The following is a 20,224-nucleotide window of genomic DNA, read 5'->3' as shown; positions in this document are numbered from 1 at the left end:
GCGCCCGGGGGGGCGTGGCCGCGCCGCCTCCCGGAGGGGAGGGCTACGTGGCGCCCGTGACGTCGGCGAGGCGAGGGGGGCGGGGAGCCCCGGAGGGCGCGGCCACGCCCCCGGGCGGTGCCCGCCTGCGTCACTCCGAGGGGGAATCCCGCGTGACGTCACCGGGGGGACCCCGGCGCGCGGGGGCCCGCCAGCGCCCCGCGGCCCCGCGCCCCGAGCCCGGCCCCGCGGCGGGACCGGGGGCACGGGACGGGACGGGACGGGACGGGACGGGAAGGGAGGGGACCGGAGGGGACCGGAGGGGGCCAGAGGGGACGGGCCCGGAGGGGGGGACGGGACGGGATGGGACAGGACGGGACGGGATGGGGCCGGAGGGCACGGGACCGGTGGGGACCAGAGGGGACGGGGCTGGAGGGGAGGGGACGGGACGGGACCGGAGGGGACGAGAGGGAGGGGGCGTGACGGGACCGTAGAGGACGGGACCGGAGGGACGGGGCTGGAGGGGAGGGGACGGGACGCGACGGAGCTGGAGGGGACGGGAGGGAGGGGGCCGGAGGGGACGGGACGGGACGGGACGGGCCCGGAGGGGACGGGAGGGAGGGGGCGTGACGGGCCCGGAGGGGACCGGAGGGAGGGGCCGGGCCGGGCCGGGTCCGGAGGGGAGGGGACGGGAGGGGCTCGGCCGAACCCCGCCCGGCGGCGGCGGGCGGCGGCAGGCCCCCGGGCGTCCGGTGGGCCGTCGGGAGGCGGGGCGGGGGAGGAGGAGAGAGGCCCCGCGCGGGGGGACCGCTACGCGCCAGATGTTTGGCAGCGGCCGGCGGCCCGAATCGCTGCCGGGGCGCTGAGTCCCGCCCGAGCCGCGCCGCAGCGAGGCAGGGCCCCGCCATGGCCCGCACGGCTCCCCCCGCCGCCCCGCCGCCCCCGGGGCCGCCGGCCCGCGGCTCCCTCAGCCTGCACCGCGCCTACCTGCGGAGCCCCCTGGGGCTGCTGCGCCTGGGGCAGCTGGTGATGGGCGCCGCCTTCTGGGTCACCGTGGCGGCCCACAAGTACGAGGGGGCGGCCCACTTCGCCCTCTTCGCCGCCGTCCTCGTCTGGCTCCTCACCCTGGCCCTCTTCGGCCTCAGCCTGCTGGGGCGCTGGGCGCTGGTGCCCTGGCTGGGCTCCCGCTGGCTGCTCGCCAACCTGCTGCACGACCTGGCGCTGGCCGTGGGGCTCTACGCGGCCGCCACCGGCATCATGGGCTACAAGGCCGGGCGCAAGAGCTACTGCAACCTGCCGGGCTACAGCCAGCACTGCCTGTACGGCGCCTACCTGAGCGCCTCCGTCTGCGGGGCCGTCACCGCCTGCCTGTACCTCTTCTCCGGGCTCTACTGCCTGTCACGGCGCTGCCGGGACCAACGCGACATCATCTGAGACCCCGCGGCGCTCGGCTCCCCTTCTCCCCGCGCGTGGACGGACCGCAGCCCCCCTTCAGGACACAGCGACCCCGCCGCCTGTCCCCTCCCGGCTGACTGCACCGCGCTTCCTCCGGAGACTCCCGCACGGACGGGCGGACAGACAGAGGCCTCCCCGAGCACGGCTTCCCCCGCGTCCCGCCGGGACAGCGTGGACACCCGCCTGCTGCTCGGGCCCCTGTCGCACCCCCGGACAGAAAGATGGACGGATGTAGGCGAGTCGAAGGACCCGAACGGGAAGCCCTCAAGAGGGACCGTGATTTCTGGGAGCCCCGCGGGGCCCTGTCCCACTCCCCCTGCCCCAGGCCCTGCAGATGCCGCGTGCTCAGGTGGGTGCCAACTCTGCCCCCAGGGGGACAGGGAGACCGGCCCGGAGGAGCCGAGCGAGGCGAACGGGTGGGCACAGCCCCCCCACCCCGCCGGCAGCCCCTCGTGCCTGCGCCCAGCTGCGCGGCACTTCTGTTGTTCTCTAATGGAGGCTCTGATTTCGGCTTCCCCAGCCCGGGCCCCTCCTCCTGCCCAGCCTGAACACGTCTGCTTTCTTCCTGGAACTGCGCGGGGCGCAGCCCCTCCCTGCCCCGCGGCCCCGCAGACACCCGGGTCCCGCTCCGGATGCTCGGCACAGCCTCACCCGGCGGTGCCCCCGCCCCGTCCCGCTCCGCGGCCGAGGGCAGCAAGGCCTCCGGCGCTGCCAGAGCCTCCGGCGCTGCCAAAGGCTCCAGCGCTGCCGTGCCCGCGGCCGGTGCCCCCCGGGCAGGGGGATAAATTCCTCCGCCCGTGGGGTTTGAGCTGCCCCGGGATGGAGCCGGGTGCCCCCTGGGGAGAGGGGGGCTTTTGTCGCCCCAGCCTGAAGCTCGGCGCTGCTGGCCCGGCCTCGGGGCTGCGCTGGGGAGCGGGGCACGCGGCGAGTCCCCCGTGCCCCCCTGCAGCGGGGTTCGCGGCTCCCCTCCCACCCCGGCGACCCCCCGAGCCCACCCAGGGCTCGCCCCGCGGGGCCGCGCAGCTCCTCTCGCTCCCTCGCCCTGGAACGCTCCCGTGCGGGACTCTCCGGCTCCGTCTCTGGCCTGCGACGAGGCGCAGGAGGGGAAGGGCGAGCCCGAACCACCGGGGGAGGACGCCGGCGGCGGGGCCGGGAGCAGCCCCCACGGCCCGACGGAGGCGGGGAGCGTCGGGGGACCGCGGCCGCGAGCCCCGCCTGCTGGCGACACGGCCCCTGCCGCCGCGGGGCCCGCGCCCGCGGCCTTCTCCGCTGCCTTTGGGGGCTCCGCGGCCCCGTGCCGTGCCCGGGCCGGTCCCAGCACGGCGCCCCCCGCGCCCGGTCCCCGCTGTCCCCGCGTCCCCGCTGCAGCCCCTCCCGGGTGCCTCCGGGCTCGGCTCCCAAATAAAGAGTTGTCGGCGCTGCCTGCGTGTCTGGGCCTTCACTGGGGGGGGGCGGGGGGCGGCACCGGGAGGGGGGGGGGGGGACCGGGACCGGGACCGGGACCGGGGCGGGCCCCCGAGGCGGCCGCCAGCGCGACGCCACTTCCGCCCTTCCCGTTGCCCTCACGGGGGCGGGGCGAAGGGAGGAGTCCCCGCCCCTCCTCTCCCTCCTCGCTCCTCCGATTGGCCGCGCCCGCGCGACGTCACGCGGCAGCCGGGCGCGCACCGGGAGGCGTCCCGCCATGCAGGCGGCCGAGCGGGACGGGGCGGCGGCGGCGGCGGCCGGGGGAGGGGGAGGCGGCCCCGAGCCGGCGGCGGGCGGCGCCGAGCCCTCCCCGGAGCCCCCCCCGCCCGGCAAGGCGGCCGCCTTCGACCTGCTGGGGCTGGTGCGCAGCTACCGGCGGCTGGAGCTGTACCTGGAGCCGCTGCGGGACGCCGCCGAGGCCGTGCGCTGCCTCCTCCGGTAGGTGCGGGGCGGGCCCGGTGCCTCCCGCTGCCCGTACCGGTGCTGCCCGCCCCTCGTCCCATTCTCCCCCCCCCCCCCAGGTGGCAGCGGCCGCTGTGCTCCCTGCTGGCCTGCCTCGGCCTCAACCTCCTCCTGCTCACCCTGGACCGAGGTAGGTGCGGCGGGAGGGCGGGGGGGGGGGGGGGCACCCCTCCGGTGCGCCGCTCCCGGTGTAACGGGGTGCCGCTCCCCCCGCCCCCCCCCCCCCCATCCCACGTCCCGCAGCCGCCTGGTACTCGGTGCTGGCCCTGCTGGTGCTGCTGCCCGCCCTGCTGGGCTACCTGCAGGAGACGTGCCGTGCCCGGCCGGCGCAGCAGGAGCTGGTGCGCAGGAGGCAGCACAGCGTGCGCAGGGAGGAGCTGCGCAGCGTGCGGCTCTCGCACCAGGAGGCCCTCGCCCAGGTCAAGGGCTTGTGAGTGTCCCCCCCACACACACACGCACTCCCCGGCCCCTGCCGCGGGGCGTCGCCTCCCCGTGGGGCTTACAGGGGCGCCCGGCTGCACGCTGGCCCGGCTGCTGGGGTGCGCCTCCGGGGTGGGGGGCGGGGGGGGGATTTTGGTGAGCCCGAGGGGTCTCGTTGCAGCCTGATCCAGCTGGAGGGCTTCCTGAGCGGGCTGTGCTGCAGCTGCGAGGCGGCGTACCGGGTGCTGTACTGGGAGAACCCCGCCGTGTCTTCCCGGTGAGTGGGGCCGCGGTGGGCATCCCGCGGTGGGCTCAGCGGGGAGGGGGGGCGGGTCTGGGGGGCGGCGATTGACGTGCTTGGAGAGGGTAGGCGGAGGGCCAGGCAAAGGAAAGGGGGGCTTGTGCTGTGGGGGGCGTTGATCCGCCTCGACCAAGGCGTCCTGCTGCTCCTCCCCAGGTTCTACGGGGCGCTGCTGGGCTCCGTCTGCATCCTCTACCTGCTGCCGCTCTGCTGGGTCATGGCCATCCTCAACAGCACCCTCTTCCTGGGCAACCCCCAGTTCTACCAAGGTGAGAGCCTTCCCTGGGGGCGGCCCGGGTGGGGTGGGTCGGGGAAAGGCCCTCTGAAGCTGGGCCCCCTGCCCTCGCCCTCTCCCAGTGCCCTCGTGTGGGCCCAGTGTCCCGTGCTGGGCTCTGCTGCGGGACCCGTCCCCAGCTGAGCAGCTCCTGGCCGGCGTGTGAGCAGAGGAGGGCTCAGGGCACTTGGCAGAGAAGGCTTGCGTGTGCCGATGGCCTTCCTGCGCCCTGGAGGCTGCTTCTGGCGGCCAGCTGCTGCGTGGAGGGGCCGGGGGAGTGGGAATGCCCCTCGCTCCAGCCCTGATCCCCTCTCGCCAGTGATGAAGGAGCTCAAGGCCTCGATCGAGCAGCGTCTGGGCACCAAACCCCTCGAGAGTGCTCCGGAGCCTGCCGAGCCCCTGCCAGCCGCTGCCCCGCCGGACCGGACCCCCACGCCCACCAGCACGGAGGTGAGGGGCGGCAGGGCTGGGACGTGTGGGGTGGGAGCTGTGGGGCCGCCAGGGCTGGCTGTGCCTCCGTCCCTCTGCCCGCAGGCGGCTTTGGTGCGCCTGGCCTGAGAGCCCATCCTGAGCTACCGAGGGGCTGCCCTGCCCTGCTGGGGTCTCGGCTCAATGCGAATCTCTTGCAGGACCTTAGCCCTGGCAGTGTGGAGGAAGCGGAGGAGGCAGAGCCCGATGAAGAGTTCAAGGACGCTATTGAGGTTTGAGCCTGGCGGGGAGCGGGTTGGTCCCACAGGGCAGCCGAGAGGGGCAGGGGGGCTGCTGGGGAGGGAGCAAGGTCGGTGCTCGGGGAGGGCAGGAGCGGGGCTGGGCGCCCCTGCAGCCTGACTCCCCCTCTGCTGCCTGTCCTTTCTGTCCCATGCTGCGGGGAAGGAGAACCAGCTGCTGGTCCTGGTGAGTAGCGCCTTGCTGGGGTGCGCGAGGGGGCATCGGCTCCGGGCTGCAGCCGGCAGCCTGCTCTTGGTTTGGCGGTGACTTGTGGCGACGCCGGGGGAGCACCCTGTTTTCCCGCCCGTCCCTGGGGGCGGGCTGTCCCACAGCCCCCAGCCGCCCCTCCGCTCTCTGCAGGAGGATGATGAGGGCTCTCAGTGCTCAGCAGACTTCGACCTCAGCCTCCCAGACAACGGCTTCATGAGCAAAAACGACGTGATCCGCAGCAAGGTGTCGCGCCTGACCGAGCGCCTGCGCAAGCGCTACCCCAGCAACAATTTTGGTGAGGCTGGGGGCCCGCGCTGGTTGGGGAGGCGCAGCGTAGCGGGGCCTGTGCCGCTCCCAGTGCGCAGCGGTGCCGGAGTGGGAGCGAACAGCGTGGCGTGCTGCCCGCCAGGGCTGCGCTGGCACCTCCAGCGACCTCGCCCTCACCAGGGGGGTGTTCGTGGCCCTCCTGGGACGAGCAGGGGTGGCGGGGTCTTTGCGGCAAGCAGGCGTGGGTGCTCCCGTGCCTCTCGGGTCCCGGGGAGCAGAGCCCTGCCTGACCTCTGCCCTGTCTCTCCCAGGGAGCTGCACGGGCTGCGGAGCCACCTTCTCTGTGCTCAAGAAGAGGGTGAGTCTTCGGCTTCTCCTGCTCGCCGCCCAAGTGAGCTGTTAACAGCGGGTGTCTGGCTTGCTCTGGCTGTCCTCAGTCACGGCCCGGCCGTGGGTGACCTCAGCTAAGTGCTGGGTGTTGTCACGTACCGAATGGTGCCAGGGAGCCTTTGTGCCTTTGGAAGCTGCCTCAGGCCGAACCCGCACGTGCTGCCGTGCGAGGCACCTGCTCCTGTGCCCTGGTTTAGCTGTTGTCACCTGGGTGCTTCCCGGGGAAGCAGAGCATGGTCTGCCTGGGGGCTCGTGTGGAGGTGGGAACGGGGCTCAAAGCCACTACAGCGTGTGCCCAGAGGAGCGAAGGCCACCCCCGTTGTCCTAGCTGAGTCCCCCTGCGTGATGCTTGTCACGCAGCCCTGGGCAGGTACAGGAAGGCTGCATCTCAGCCCTGCTCCGGATATGTATTGCTTGCTGTCTGCCTGCTGCCTTCTGATCTCCAGACTTGGGGCTCCCTCCCTTTTCTCCTGGGTTAGTCTGATGCGTGCCCGGGACTCTTCCAGAGCTTGCGTCCCTCCCGGGTTACAGCATAGGAAATTACAGTCTGTGAACCTCCCCGAGCCTGTGGCTGCAGTGCTCTCCTGTGGCGTTAGAGCATACTCGCATGCGGATCTAGCATTGGGCCTGGGCGCTTTGTCCTGCTGTTGTTGTCAGGCTGCCATTCTGTGACCAGGGCTTTCCCCCCCCTCTCCCCTCCAGCCGGGGTCGCTGCTGGCAGTGCCCTGGCACTGGAGCTTGCTGGGGAGGGCTGGGACCTGGCCCGGCAGCTCCCGGTGCTGCAGTTAGCGCCTCACCTCTGTCTCTCTCCCCAGCGGAGCTGCAGTAACTGTGGGAACAGCTTCTGCTCCAGGTGTTGCTCCTTCAAAGTTCCCAAGGCTGTGATGGGAGCCACGGGTGAGTGGAAGGGGGAGGAGGGCGGCGCGTTCCCCCTCCCTGAGGGGTTTGCAGCAGGTCGCGGCTGCGGTCCTGAGCCCTTAGTGGGTGCTGTGGCGGAAGGGGGACGTCTGACACCTGCTTTCCTCCTTTCCAGCCCCGGAGGCTCAGAGGGAGACGGTGTTTGTGTGCGCGCTGTGCAACCAGGTGCTCACCAAGTGACTGCGGCAGCTCGTGGGCGCCGTGCTGCCTGCTGCAGGCCCTGCCCTTGCTCGCCAGGAGCCCGCTTCCCAGCGTGGCGTCACCGCCCTGCCGGAGGACCTCTGTGCTCGCTGCTCCCCCCGCCAGCACGGGGCTGGGGGCGGACCCAGGCGGTGTGTGCAGCACCGTGGGTCCCTGCAGCAGAGCGCTGCCCGCAGCTGTGCCCCCGTCCCTGCGGCTGCCCCCCCCCCAGCCCCAGTTGCTCAGTGGGGCTCCCCAGCACCGACTGCACCCTGCTGAGAGCTTGCCCGGGGCCTGGCTCAGTGATGGAGCAGCCATCCTCCCTCCTTCTGGTCCTACCTCCGCCTCCTGGCAGGGGCAGAGCAGCCTCGGGGCTCTGTCCCCACCTTCCTGAGCGCCGTGCGGGGTGACCGCTTTTGGGATCGAGTCGGAGCTCTGCCTGCGTTCCCAGGAGATGTAACCTCGGTCCTGGCTCGGCTGAGGCCCTGCTCATCACTCCCGTGTTCCTTGGCCTCGCTGCGTTCAGGTTTAGTCCCCGTCCCCCTCCCCGTCTGGCTGTAGCAGAGGAGGCGAGAGGGTGAGTGTGGGCTGGGCTGCGTGAGCGGCTCTCGGCTGCGGCGAGAGAAGAGGCGTGAGTTGGTGCTGCTCTGCGTGCGTAGTGACTGCTGCTTCTGCTGCAGGTTAATGCGTGTGTATATAGAGAACGACCAATAAATCTCTTGCCACCAGCTGGACCTTGCCTTGCCCCAGCGAAAGCCGCCCCATTCCCTGATGTCTCTGCAGCCTTGGCTCCTCTGTCCTGCACGTGGCCGTGGAGGAATGGTGTCTGCCACCTTGTTACTGCGGCTTCCATCGTTCTGGCATCCAGCAGCCTTGTTGCCTGGGTCCCGGGGCTGCGTGGAGCTGCTCCTCCTTGGCCGTGCCAGGGCCTGATCCTGCTGGCTGGGGGTGAGGCTCCCTGCCCTGCCGAGGCGGTGGTCCCGGCAGCTGCCCGCCCGCACAAGGGTGACCTTTCCCTGCGCGAACAGCAAAGCTCGCAGCTATCCCAGGAATGTGACCCTGGCTGCTGTGCAGCTGGGAACGGCCGCGGCCGGGCCCCCCGCCAGCCAGCTGCAGCTCCCCGGGGGGGCCGGGCCCTGGGGCTGGCAGCGCCCCCGCCCCCGGGCTGACACCCACCGATGCTCCGGGAGCACGGGTGTTGGGGTACCCCGCGGCGTGGGAGCTGGTGTGGGGCAGCCCCTGGGCTGTGGGCTCCTGGACCCCTTTCTCGAGCCCTGCCCTTGGGAAATTTGGGGAGAAGCTGAACTCTGCGTGCCCAAAGTGTGCTGGGCGTGCTACGAAGCTGGGGTGTTTGCTGGGGGGACGCTGGTGTGCGGAGGGGCAGGGGGTTGAGCTCAGCTGGCTCGGGGTGGGGGACAGGGAGCAGTTACTCATCTTCCCAGAGAAAGCGCTTGGCGAGACGAATGCGATGTCCATGTATGCCTAAACGCTCCTCAGAAGGAGGCTGGTGACGCAAAATACAGAGGGCTACAGATAAACGCGGGCTGTGGGAGATGGGGATTTATTTGCGCACTTCAAGTTTTGCTGTAAATGACATAATTGATGATGTTTATTCCTATGGCAGCGCGCTGAGCAGCCTCGGTCGGAAAATACCTCCTAACACTACTCGAGTTTTTCTTCCCCAGTTTTTTTCCACCTTGGCTGTGGCAGAACCCACCTGCCCCTGTGCCAGGCTGTCGCGGGGGCTGCCTGCGCCCTGCCCCTTGCTGGCGGTGGGGCAGGAGCACGTCCCGCTGCTGGGAGCAGGATCAGTGCCCCCTGGGGCTGTGCCCGGGGCGGGGGGGGCAGCAGGAGCAGGGCTCGCCCTGGCGTGGGGCAGGTGCTGGGAGAAGCCAGGCAGAGGCAGCCCGCAGCCTCAGCTCCCCTCTCGTCCCCAGGGGCTCCCCCTGAGGAGCCACAGTGTGCCGCCGCCAGGCGCCGGGTAAATATCCCGGCCTGGGATCTTCGTGCCTGGCTAGGCGGCCAGGACACCCTGTAACGCAGCAGGCTCAAAAATGCGCTGGGTAAACAGGGCTGGAGCAGGACGGGGGAACCCTGCTGCCCCCCGAGGAGCCAGCCCGGGGCTGCCCTGGTCCTGTGCTGCAGGGCAGGAGCCGGTGGTGCCCGGGGATGGGGGCTGCCCCATCCAGGATCTGCAGCCTCCTTGTGTGCGCCCCAAAACTCCCAGCCCGCTGCAGCTCCTTCCCTGGAGCTACAGATCGAGCCAGGACCCTTGGCTGCCCTGTCCCCTGCTTCCCGGGGTCCCGAGAACCACAGGGAGCAGGACGCAGGCTTCTCCGAGGCAGAATAATTTACTGGGGTGGGGTCAGGCTCGGACGGGGGGATGAGGGGTGCAGCGGGGCCGGGTTGGAGGTGGACCCCCACTATTGAGCTGTGTGGGATGGGTGGGCTGGGGAAGCCCAGGCAGCAGCTGTGCACCTCCAGGCACTTGATCGTGGGAGCTGGGGGGGCAGTCTGCGGGCACGGAGGGCAGCAAGGAGCTGCCTTGGCTGTGGGGGGGTCCCTGCAAAAGGGAGGGGGGGGATCCAGGGCTGGGGCACGAGCTCTGCAGGAGGGAACACGGCATGGGGATGCTCTGGGGGGCTGGAGGAGGGATTTGGGGAGGCTGAGGGTCTGAGTCACGTAATTAGGAGCTGGGCAGGGGGTGCAGGGTTGAGGTCTTGGGGCAGCCAAGGGAGAAGCAGGGGCTGTATGCGCAGGCAGGGGTCCTGGGGGTGCAGAGCTGGGGGTTCAGGAGGGGACAGGGGTCCTGGGTGCAGATCGAGGCTCCCTTGAATGCAGCTGGGAATCTCCGGGGTCCTGGGGTGCCACCAAGGGTGCGGAGCAGGGCGAGTGCAGGAGTCCCGGGGCAGAGCCCTAGCGCTGCCCGGCCCCGTAGAGCAGGGGGTGGTAGAGGGGGCAAGGGTAGGAGAACATGAACTTGACGGCGAACTTCATCTCCTTGTTGTGCTTCTGCCAGGGGTAGATGGCGAGGAGGAGCAGGCGGCCGCCCACCTTGCGGCCCATCACCAGGAAGCTGCCGCTGAGGCTGTCGAGCTGGGGACAGGGGCAGGAGCCCGCGTTCCTCATGTGCAGCACCAGCTTCTTGGTGTCCTTGCGCTTGAGGGGGCCCAGCTTCAGCACCTTCTTCTTCTGGGCGGCCACCAGGCGCCGCTCCCCGTTCTCCTCCGTCACCTCCTTGATGCGCATCTTCACCACTGCGTGGGGACAGCCGGGGGGGCACTGCTGGGTGCTGTGGGGTCTGGGGCAGGTGCCTGTGCAGGACAGGGTGCGGCGAGTCCCTGGGGCTGGGTCCTGATGAAGGGTCTTGGGGGAAATCGCTACCTCATGTCCCGTTCTGCCTGTCCCCCACGCTGCCCTATTTCTGAGGCACCCCAAATCACACAAGGTCCAAGGGAAGGGCTCGAGTGGGTTCCCACGGGGCTGTCCCTGGACAGCGGTGCCTTTTGGCCAAACCCCTGCCTGGGCTGCTCTGGGGGCAGCTGGGGCTGTCAGGGGCAGGGGGGTGTCGGGGAAGGGGACCCCAGCACTCACCGAAGTCGCTGGAGCACATCTGCTGCATCATGCCGTCCGCCTTGTGCTCCATCTCGCACTGCGTGCAGATCCTGGACACTGCGGGGTGACACCAGCTGCCGTCACCGCTGGCTGTCACCGGGGTCAGCTCGGTGGGGACACGCTGAGGGAGCCCTGGCAGCCCCCGGGAGCTGCGCCAGGGTGACGGGGGGCACCCAGTCCCAGCACCCGCTTCCCAAGAGGGACAGGGAGTGGGGTGACCCTGCCAATGCTCTGGGGCGCAGCAGGGAGGGTGGCAGCGGGGCGAAGGGTGCCACAACCCTCAGTGCCTGATCCCAACCCTGCTCTGCATTTGGGTGACGTCCCTTCCCCTGCCCGAGGGGACAGCCACCAGCAACCTGCACGGGGCGAGGGGGCAGCACAGGTGCAGCGCTCAGCGCTGGGTGCTTTGGGCTGCTGTGATGGGACGTGGTGAGAAGAGAGGGACACAGCTCCCGTGGTCACCCCCAGCACCGCTCCCTGCTGCCCTGGGGCAGCTCTGTGCAGGCAGCGAGGGGCGCCCAGCCAGGGCTGCTGCCACCCTGGGGGCTGTGCTCCTAGAGGAGGAGCGGGGATGGGGGCTCCGCGGTGGCATCCCGTGTGGGTGTCCCTGCCTGCATGGGTGTGCACGTGTCCCATCCCCTGTCGCAGTGCCCTGCCCGCTTACCTGGCGGCGGGGTGGCCTGGCTGTTCCCGAACTGGACGGCGATGCAGAGGTCGTGGTCGGAGGGGAACTTGGCGCAGTGCAGCATCTCGGGCCAGGGGAAGCCGTAGGACTCCATGACGGGGGCGCAGGAGTCGCGCACCACCTCGCAGAGCGAGCGGCACGGGTAGACGGGCCGGTCGAGGCAGACGGGGGCGAAGAGGGAGCAGAGGAAGAGCTGGGTGTCGGTGTGGCACTGCTTGGCGAGCAGGGGCACCCAGCTGCTGGCCTGCTGCTTGGCCTCGGCCATGGACTCGTGCTCCAGCAGGTTGGGCAGCCGCATGCGCTTGTAGCCCACGTCGTAGCAGAGCTGCATGTCGGCCGGGATGTCCACGCACTGCGGCTCCCTGCCGTAGAAGCGCCCGCGGGGCACGCTCTCGGGCTGCCAGCCGTAGTAGTCGTAGTGCTGCCCGCTGCCCAGGGCCAGCAGTGCCAGCAGCGCCAGCACCGCCGTGCCCGCGGTCCTCGTGGGGCTGCTCGCCCGTGGCATCGCCGCAGCCGTGCCGTGCCGAGCGGGACCGAGCCGGCTGCCTGCTCCCCAGGCGCCTCCCACGCCGCCCTTTCAAAGAAGCCCGCAGGCCTCGCCGGCAGCCAATCTGCTCCGGCTGCCGGGCCCCCCCGGGCATGGCCCCCCGGCCCCACGCCAGGCCGCTCTCCCTCCCTCCCCGCCGCCAGCCCTGCCTCGCACCGCGGGGTGGGCGCACGGCGCTGCTCGGGGTCCCCCCGGAGCCGTGTCCCCACCGGGGGTGACGTGCTCCGGGAGGATGGCTCAGCACCAGGGTGCTTCGTGCCTCCCTGCCCCGTGGGGAGGTGGTTGTGGTGCCCCCGTTACCCACAAGCACAAGCCCAGCCTGCCTGGTCCTGGCGTGGGGTGGGGGACCCCGGTTCCTGCCCTGTTCCCCTCCCCTGGAGAGACCCCCCCCCTGGAGTAGGGGTGTGGGGTGCAGGGGCTGGGGGCGCAGGACAGCCCGGGGACCCCGTGATGCTGGAGCACCCACGTGCACAGTGCCACCTGCAGCCTCCGCTCCTGCTCCGTCCCCTTCCTCAGATCTGGGCTCTCTGTCACCCCAACCTGTTGCTCCCCATTGAGACAGGACGAGGGGGCTGGGGGGGGGGGGACGTTCAGACACTTTCCCAGGCACTGCCAGTGCCTGGGGCACGGGAAGAGCCGGAGCCCAGCGGGACGTGCCGGGGCCACATTCCCCCATCCCCTTGGAGATGGGCCGTGCTGGGGGTGCCGGGCTGAGGACCCCATTAGAAACCCATTTGTCTGCAGGGGTTATCTGGGGCGCCCCCTCCCCTTCCTGCGATCGATGCCCTGGCCTGGCCAGCGCCCCCGTGCCGCCCCCAGCCCCTGCCCGCCGGATAAGGCGCTCTGCTAATGGGCGGCAGAGCAAACAGCCCGCTGCAGGCAGGCGATAGCAGCTGCCCTTTGCCCCGGGCAGGGGGCAGGGACGGTCCCCAAAGCCCCTCCAGGAGCCATCCGCTATGGGGCCGTGCTGGCAGCCTCACCCCCGCACCGTGCCCGTGCCTGCAGCCCGCTCGCCCTGCCTGTTTCCACCGTGCTGGGCGCAGCGCCTTGGTCCACAGCCCCCAGGGATGCTCGCTGCTGGCCTCGGGACTGAGCTCGGCTCTCCTGGGCCAAGCCCCGGAGATGGCACCGTTAATGTGTAACCGCCGGGAGCACGATAAGATAGAGCGGCCCCGTTATCAGGGCTGCCCGGTAGCAGGAGGGGAGGGCGTTGGAGGCATCGGGTTGTCCCAGGAGGAGCGAGATTGCCCGGGGATAAATGGTGATGGGAAATAGCTAACCTGTGATGGATGGCCTGGGGCAGGGCAGCGGGGAGCTCGGCTGATTGCTGCGGGTTCTCCGCTGGGAAGGGGCCAGGGAGCAGGAGCTGCAGGGGCAGGGGTGGGAGCCTGCGGGATGGAGCCGTGGGGGCATGCGGTGCCCGTGCGTGATGCTGAGCCTTGCCCTGAGCCCTAACCGAGGAGCAGCCTTGGCTAGTGGGACTGGGGATGGCGGGGGCGGGGGCAAGGGGCTCCCTGCCCGCCCCTGGGCCCCCCGTCTGTCACGATGCCTTCATTAGAGCCACTGAGTCACCTCCTGGCAGCGAGGCTGGGGGCAGCAGGGCTGGGCTGCAGAGGGTGTTCGTAGGGACCGAAAAAAAAAAATAAAAATAAAAAAGGCACGCTTAAAGGGCAACGGCTGGGATGGGAAGAAGGACCTTGGCTCCTGGGGATGTGTCCCAGCTCTGGGGGTCCATGCTGCACCCCTCAGCCCTTCCCAGCGGGGCTGCCACCCAGGTGCCCCCAGGGCAGGTGGAGCTGGGCCGTGGCCAGGGCGATGGGATGGGATCAGCGCCCTCCCGCTGTGGCAGCTCCCACGGGTGGGGATGAACGGCGCTGCCCTTCCCCGCGCCCTGTCTGCGCAGGCTGTGCCCGTGCCCGCGTCCCCAGCCGGCACCGCGCAGTGGGCCGGAGGTGTGACACTTGCGCCTGTCACTCGGTGCAGCGAGGCCACCAGCCCTGCCACCGCCTGGGTCACCCTGCCCGGCGCTGAGACCAGGACAGGGGCTATGGGGGCTGCCCCCTCTGCGGTGGGGACCCCAGGGATGGCCGGCCACGGGGACACGGTAAGGGGACGTCCCCTGCAGGGGGGCTGCCCCCAGCCCTGCCCCACTCCCCCATCAAGGCACCGGTGCCGGGCTTGGGTTGCACCCAGCGTAGAGCCACCGCCCAGCTTGCCCCGCGGTGGGGTGCCGGAGGGAGGCGAGGGCAGGGGGAGCACGGTGGGACCGAGCTGTCTGGGGGGGCTGCGGGACCCCCAGGGCGGTCAGGATCGGCGGTGGCCACGCACTTGCCCTGCGCCCACACACGCTCGCGCTTGTCTCGCGGCCCCAGGAATGCGGCTGGCAGCACTCCGGGCACAGCTGCGGGGCCGCGGCCACCCTGGCGCCCTCCCAACCCCTCGGTGGCTCCTGCCCCGGCTCGTAAATCCTGCGAGCACACAGAGCCGCTGTGTGCTGCCCGCCCGACCCCCGGCCCCGTGCAGGGCAGGGACCGCGTGGGGACCCCTCGGCGCGAGGCCGGGGGACAAGCCCCTTCCCTCGCCTTGTGCCTGAGGACGTGGGGACCTCTGGGCAGCGCCGTGCAGGGAGCAGGGGAGGTGTGGGAGCCAGCCCTCGCCCGGCCTGGCTTCCCAGCAGGAAGCTTTACAGAAGCTGGTCCGTCATTTTGGGCACCTCCTGCCCAAACCGCATCCCTCCCTGCCCGCTTGCTCGCAGAGCCGGCAGCACGCGGGACCTGGTGCTGCGTCCCCCCGGCCGCACACCCCTCGGGTGGATGCAGCCAGCCCTGGGGACATCAGTGTCCCCTCCCTCAGGGTGCTCAGACTGCGGGCAGTTCGAGGCAGCGTCCCTCTGGAGCAACACCTCCTGCACCAAGGGCCACGCTGGGGTGCCTGGAGCTGTTTGCTGGTGGCTCGGGGTGTGGGGGACGTCCCCCCCCGTGCTGACACACACACACACCTGGTGCCTCCAGGAAAGGTTATCAGCTATCCTCCTCGCCTCCCAAATGTCACCGTTGTCCTCGACAGGGCGGTGAGCTCATGCTCCCCCCCTCGCCGTTCATTCAAGGCCCCCCCAGCGCCGTGTGAAGCGGCCGCCAGGGCTGGCACTGCCCTGGGTCCCTTTGAAGTGGAGCCGGGAGCTGCTGACAGCCCCGACGGGTGGCTGCGGGCTGAGGAGGGGGCTCTGTGCCCCCCAGATGGGCAGGGGCTCGGTGCAGGATGGGGCTGCACGGGGCTCCCCTCCGATGGTCCACAGCCAACGTGCTGGGAGTGCGGGGAGGGTCGGGGCTGTGGGCAGGGGGTGCAGCTCCATGCACCAGGGGACGTAGTGGTGGCACCCCCTGCTCCTGCACCCCTGTCCTGTGGGGAGGATGGCTCTGGAGCAGGGAATAACGGGAATAAAGGCAGCTCCCGCAGCAGCCGTGCGAGCGGTGTCCGCCTCTGCTGCCAGACAGCCTAAAAATAGCCCCCTGGCAAAGCAGGGGGAGAAGGGCCGGCCGCTTACAGCTGGAAAGCCCACGGTGGGGCATCAGGTGGGGGGTCTGGCAGGCTTGGGGGGGCTCTGGGGAGCTGGGGAGTGCCATGGGGCAGGTCCCTGACGCTGGGCAAGGCTCGGTCCCAGGCAGTGAGGCTGCACGGCAGCTCCCTAGGGATGGCAGCACCGCGGGGTGCACGCAGGTGGGCAGAGCCCGGGGGATGCATCTGGGGGCGGCGGGGACAGCTGGGCCCCCCCCCCGGCTGCTGTCGGCCCCTCGCCACCGCGTGGGAGAGCGAACCTCATCTCCTGGCAGGGGAGACATTGCCATGGAAACTGGCACGGCCGCTGCCAGGCGGTGACGTGGGAAGGGGCTGGCGAGCGGGGCCTGGCTCTGGGGGCATCCGGGGACACCCCGGGGTGTGCGAGCCTGTGCCCGTGGGTGCACGGGTGGGTGCACGCATGAGTGCGGGTGCACGCCTGTGCCTGTGCACATCCCCAGCTGCGTCCGTGCGCATCCCCAGCTGCGTCCGTGCGCATCCCCAGCTGCGTGTGTGCATCCCCAGCCGGGTCTGTGCACATTTCTATTTGTGTGCCACCCCCAGCTGTGTGCCCGTCCCCAGCTGTGCGCGCACGTTGCCAGGGCTCTGTCACCCTTTGCCCTGCCCGGTGTCCCCAGGCGCTGAGGGACGGGCTGGCCGCCCTCCTGCCCCGCACAGGCCCCGAGCCCCCGGCCACCAGCCGTCACCCCCTTCCCTGCTGCGCCACCCCCTCCTCCTCCTCTGGGGACAGCGCCTGTTTTCTGCCCGTTTGCCTTCCCCTGGCTCCAACTGAGCCGTCACCGGGCAGAGACAACAGGGAATTCGTTAGCGCTCCCCTTTGACGTCTGCCTGCGCCGTGACCGCAGCCCTCCCTCCGCAGCCGCAGTTTCTGCCCCAGCAACGCGCCCCGGCGGGGCGGGCTGCCAGCCCCTCTGCCGGCCCCCCCCGCACCCTCCCCAGGGCAGTCAGCTCCGTAAGCGCCCCGTGCGCCCTCCCCGGGGCAGCCACCCCCGCGCACCCCCGGCGGCACCCCCCCGGCAGCCGTTTCCCCGGCCCCCCGCGGCCCCCCCCGGGGCGGGGCGGCTCCTCCGGGGGTTCCCCGCTAAGGGCTGCGGGCGCCCACCCCCGCGGCCCCGGGGCCGGCCCGGGCGGCTGCGCACACGGGGCCGTGCCGGGCCCGCCTCCGCCTCCGCCGCTCGGCTCGGCAGCACCGCGGACAGCGCCGGTCCCGCCCGCCCGGCTCGGCCCGGCCCGGCCCGGCCCGGCCCCGCGGACAGCTCCGCTTCCCCTTCTCCCGGCCCGGCGCGGCGCGGGGCGCACGGCGCGCCATGGCCACGGAGGTGGGTGCGGGAACCGCCGGGCGGAGCGGGAGCCGCCCGGTGCGGGGCTGCGGCGGGGACCGGCCCAGGGGGGACGGAACCTCGGTCTGCCCCGGCTGCCCGGGGCTGGGGGTCGGAGGGGTGCGGGGGGGGGTGGCAGGATGGGACGCGCGTGGGGCTGGGAGCTGGGGTCTGCGCGCACGGGCGGGTGCGGGGCTGGGGTCGGCGCGGGGTGCCCTTGGCGGAGGGGGCCGTGCGGGGCTGGGGTGCGGCGCCCTGCTCGCTGCGGGTGGGGCAGGTGGCAGGAGGCGATGGCACGCCGCACGAGGGGTACGACATGCCCTTGGCGCCGCCGTCCTCCTCTCCATCCCCGCTGCGACCCGCGGCTGGGGGAGCTGGTGGGGGGGTTCTCATCCCGCGCGGGGTGCCAGGGCTGGCCGGGCCCTGCTGATCCCTTTTGTGCCACCGTTCCCCCGCTGCACGGCCGCTGCAGACCTGCTTTTGCAGCCCCGCTTTTGCAGCCCCCTGCTCGGCTCGTTGCCCTCCTCCTGCTGGGGACCGAGGGCTGTCCCCGTGCCTGTGACACCCCAGGGGACGCACAACCACGCATGCAGCGGCCGGTGCACACGGGGACAAGCGCGTGGCCCACACCGGGGGCTCCCTGGGGGAACGGCGCCGCCGCCGGGCGCTCTGCCTGGGGACCCTCTCCCTGGCCGCAGCCCCCCGGCTCACCCCGCTGCCCCCCGGCCCCAGGTGCACAGCCTGCAGGAGCTGCGGCGCAGCGCGTCCCTGGCCACCAAGGTCTTTGTGCAGCGGGACTACAGCGACGGGACCACGTGCCAGTTCCAGACAAAGTTCCCCCCCGAGCTGGAGAGCCGGGTAGGGAACCCAGCGGCGTGTGTGTGTGTGGGGGTGCCCTATTTTCGGTGCCCTGTGGGGCCTGGGGGGTGGGAGAGGGGTCTGAAGGCATGGGGTGTTGCAAGGCCCTGAGCCAGCTGATGCAGCTGGGGCAGGGTGTGTGCTGTCACTGCCCCCCTGCCTGGGGTTTGCAGGGACCGGGAGGCTCTGGGGGAGGCTTGGTAGGTCTTGGCATGCAGGGGCCAGAGAGCTGAGACAGCGGCTGAGCAGGGAGAAGAGGTTTAAGTGGTCCCCAAGGCACTCCCTGGAGCGGGACGGGGGCAGTGCAGGGGGCAGCTGCTGGCCAGGTTTGTCTTCACTGCAGCTTCTGCCCTAGATCGAGCGCCAGCTCTTCGAGGAGACCGTGAAAACTCTTAACAGCTTCTACGCTGAAGCGGAGAAGATCGGGGGCAGCTCGTACCTGGAGGGGTGCCTGGCCTGCGCCACCGCCTATTTCATCTTCCTCTGCATGGAGACGCACTACGAGAAGGTGCCGGTGCCCAGGGGAAGGCGCAGGGAGCGGGGGGGCTGGAGGCCAAGGGCAGGCACCCAGGGACTGCCGGGGTGGGGGGGGTGTCCTTGCTGGCGGGCCCCGAGCATCCCTCTGCATGCCGGCAGGTCCTGAAGAAGATCTCCAAGTACATCCAGGAGCAGAACGAGAAGATCTACGCGCCACGGGGGCTGCTGCTCACCGACCCGCTGGAGCGTGGCATGAGGGTCGTATCCTCTGCAGCGGGGCGGTGGGGTGGGGAGGACATCGCTGGGGGGAGGACGAGGGTGAGGGAGGGAGGCAGTGGGCAGTCGGGCGGCGGGTCTGTGTCTGGCGTGTCCCCGGCTGGTCCTTAGCAGTGCCCAGATCGAGATCTCCATCTACGAGGACCGGTGCAGCAGCGGCAGCTCCAGCAGCGGCAGCTCCAGCAGCAGCAGCGGTGGCGGGGGGGGCGGCGCGGGGGGCCGGTGACTGGCAGAGAGTCCCTGCAGGGACTCGTACTGCCGGGACAGCGGCCTCTCCGAAATCCGCAGGCTGCACTACCAGAGCACCCGCTTCTAAGCCCAGAGCGGGCGGGCGGGCAGGGGGGGCCCAGGGGCTGCCCGCCCCCCCTCTGCGACGTGCCCCCCACAGCGGCTTTGCCCCTGCTCAGATCCGCTGCGGGCAGGGGCTGCTGCTGGGGCGTCCCAGGTGCTTCCCACTGAGCCAAACGAGTGCCAAAGGGCTCCCGCAGCCCCCACCCCGGGGTGCTCTGCGCCGCCGCCCCTGCCCCGAGCAGCCCCAGCGGGCAGCACCCCAGTGCCCCTGGCAGTGCTAAGGATGGGGGGGCTTAGCCCCGTGCCCCCGGGGCGCCCTGCTCTTGGTGCCACGGGCCCGTTGTCCCAGTGCCACTTTGTCTGCGTGTCGGTGCCGTGCGCGCACCCCACACGCTGCTCCTGGGGGCCCCGACTGCTCCGGCAGCACCCCGCTCCCTGCCCGACCCCGTGCTGTCCCCAGCGAGCTCCCTGCTCCCACTGCTGAGCCCTCCTCTGCCCCACACATCCTGCATGCGTCCGTCACCTCCCTGCATCAGGGGTGCCCTGCTCCCTGCACCCCGCAGGCACCAGCTCTGCAGAGCCCCCCGCACCCCAATTTTCAGCCTGTGGTGGGGACCCCTGGCTGCAAGACAGGGCCAGGTGGGGGGTTGTCAGAATGGGGGGGCAGGAGATGAGCATCCCCACTACGCCCAGCACCCCAAGGAGAGTGGGTGCAGGGTGGAAGCGAGCTGGCGTGGCTCTCCCGGGGCTGCAGGGGGAGGGCTCTGCCCCCCAGGACCCCCCTCAGCTCGGTCATTGTGTGCGTGGGGACCCCAGGCCCGTTGTTCCCGCTGGGGCACCCTGCATGGAGCCCTTCAATAAACCTCACGCTTCATCCCCGCCACCTGCCCTGCCTCCTCCTGCGCCTCAACAATGCCGGGGGCTGTGCTGGGGCCGGACTCCCCCTGGCACAAGGGGGGGCACCGAGCAGGCTGTGGGGGCAGCCCCGCAAGGAGGGTGAGCATGGGGGAAAATGAAAGGGAGGGATGGGGCATCACAGCCCCAGCAGGACACGTCCCCACAGGAAAGGGCTCGGTTGGCAGCGGGCAGAGCCTGCATGGGGACCGTGCTCAGCAGGGCTGGGGGGGAACAGAGGCAGGTTAGGGGGGGCCGGCGGCGTCCACCCCCAGCCAGGGAGACGCCACAGCAGCATCAAGAGCATCACGCACACGCCCCGTGGGTGGTGGTGCAGAGCTAGATGTGGTCCTGCAAGCCCTGGGGAGCAGCACCCAGGGGCAAGGTGGGGGAGAAGCAAGGGGAGGCGGCACAGTCCCCAGGAGCAGGGACCCTCCAGGCATCTCCTGCCAGCCTCCCCCCAGGGTCAGGGGGTGCTGGGGGTGCTCCCAGGCTGCGCAGCCCAGTTACTAGACAGTGTATAGTTTATTGGGGGGATTCTCGGGGACTGGGGCTGGAAGACTGAGCAGGGTCTGACTCCAAACAGTGGGGTCAATACGTTAAAAAACAAACGGGGGGGTCCCTCCCCTGCCAGGCTAGGGGGACCCTCCTCTGGTGG

General features: G+C 71.1%; 4 protein-coding genes across 6 annotated transcripts; 3 read left to right on the top strand and 1 right to left on the bottom strand.

Moving 5' to 3' along the window:
* Positions 1–677: 677 nt before the first annotated feature.
* Positions 678–2,855, top strand: MARVELD1 (MARVEL domain containing 1). Its single transcript, XM_040564204.1, has one exon. It carries the CDS (start codon positions 886–888, stop codon positions 1,411–1,413), a length of 528 nt encoding a protein of 175 aa, XP_040420138.1. The 5' UTR covers positions 678–885; the 3' UTR covers positions 1,414–2,855.
* A 245-nt stretch (positions 2,856–3,100) lies between these two features.
* ZFYVE27 (zinc finger FYVE-type containing 27) lies at positions 3,101–7,756 on the top strand. Of its 2 annotated transcripts, XM_040563712.1 has the most exons (12): positions 3,101–3,336; positions 3,420–3,490; positions 3,604–3,790; positions 3,962–4,057; positions 4,238–4,350; positions 4,675–4,805; positions 4,985–5,056; positions 5,229–5,249; positions 5,424–5,568; positions 5,852–5,898; positions 6,746–6,827; positions 6,964–7,756. In XM_040563712.1, exons 1-12 carry the CDS (start codon positions 3,116–3,118, stop codon positions 7,026–7,028), a joined length of 1,251 nt encoding a protein of 416 aa, XP_040419646.1. In that variant the 5' UTR covers positions 3,101–3,115; the 3' UTR covers positions 7,029–7,756. The 2 variants fall into 2 exon arrangements, with proteins under 2 accessions (XP_040419646.1, XP_040419647.1); XM_040563713.1 differs by lacking the exon at positions 5,229–5,249.
* A 1,867-nt stretch (positions 7,757–9,623) lies between these two features.
* On the bottom strand, positions 9,624–11,907 carry SFRP5 (secreted frizzled related protein 5). Its single transcript, XM_040563718.1, has 3 exons — positions 11,308–11,907; positions 10,623–10,700; positions 9,624–10,285 (listed from the first exon to the last, which is right to left on the bottom strand). Exons 1-3 carry the CDS (start codon positions 11,831–11,833, stop codon positions 9,945–9,947), a joined length of 945 nt encoding a protein of 314 aa, XP_040419652.1. The 5' UTR covers positions 11,834–11,907; the 3' UTR covers positions 9,624–9,944.
* Positions 11,908–13,485: 1,578 nt separating this feature from the next.
* Positions 13,486–20,095, top strand: GOLGA7B (golgin A7 family member B). Of its 2 annotated transcripts, none has more exons than XM_040563722.1 (5): positions 13,486–13,979; positions 17,503–17,628; positions 17,984–18,136; positions 18,265–18,366; positions 18,503–20,095. In XM_040563722.1, exons 1-5 carry the CDS (start codon positions 13,740–13,742, stop codon positions 18,605–18,607), a joined length of 726 nt encoding a protein of 241 aa, XP_040419656.1. In that variant the 5' UTR covers positions 13,486–13,739; the 3' UTR covers positions 18,608–20,095. The 2 variants fall into 2 exon arrangements, with proteins under 2 accessions (XP_040419656.1, XP_040419654.1); XM_040563720.1 differs by lacking the exon at positions 13,486–13,979 and adding an exon at positions 16,659–16,770.
* Positions 20,096–20,224: the final 129 nt, after the last annotated feature.

Source organism: Cygnus olor, chromosome 7, assembly GCF_009769625.2.
Source record: "Cygnus olor isolate bCygOlo1 chromosome 7, bCygOlo1.pri.v2, whole genome shotgun sequence".
Classification (NCBI taxonomy): Eukaryota; Metazoa; Chordata; class Aves; order Anseriformes; family Anatidae; genus Cygnus; species Cygnus olor.
This window is presented reverse-complemented; position numbering and strand designations above follow the sequence as displayed.

Coding starts and splice junctions, on each gene's coding strand:
- MARVELD1 (XM_040564204.1), top strand. CDS start 886: ATGGCCCGCACGGCTCCCCCCGCCGCCCCGCCGCCCCCGGGGCCGCCG.
- ZFYVE27 (XM_040563712.1), top strand. CDS start 3,116: ATGCAGGCGGCCGAGCGGGACGGGGCGGCGGCGGCGGCGGCCGGGGGA. Junction 5,057..5,228: donor AGTTCAAGGACGCTATTGAG/GTTTGAGCCTGG, acceptor GCTGCGGGGAAG/GAGAACCAGCTGCTGGTCCT. Junction 6,828..6,963: donor GGCTGTGATGGGAGCCACGG/GTGAGTGGAAGG, acceptor CCTCCTTTCCAG/CCCCGGAGGCTCAGAGGGAG.
- SFRP5 (XM_040563718.1), bottom strand. CDS start 11,833: ATGCCACGGGCGAGCAGCCCCACGAGGACCGCGGGCACGGCGGTGCTG. Junction 10,701..11,307: donor CCAGGCCACCCCGCCGCCAG/GTAAGCGGGCAG, acceptor GTCACCCCGCAG/TGTCCAGGATCTGCACGCAG. Junction 10,286..10,622: donor GATGTGCTCCAGCGACTTCG/GTGAGTGCTGGG, acceptor GTCCCCACGCAG/TGGTGAAGATGCGCATCAAG.
- GOLGA7B (XM_040563722.1), top strand. CDS start 13,740: ATGAACGGCGCTGCCCTTCCCCGCGCCCTGTCTGCGCAGGCTGTGCCC. Junction 13,980..17,502: donor TGGCCGGCCACGGGGACACG/GTAAGGGGACGT, acceptor CCCCGGCCCCAG/GTGCACAGCCTGCAGGAGCT. Junction 17,629..17,983: donor CCCCCGAGCTGGAGAGCCGG/GTAGGGAACCCA, acceptor CTTCTGCCCTAG/ATCGAGCGCCAGCTCTTCGA.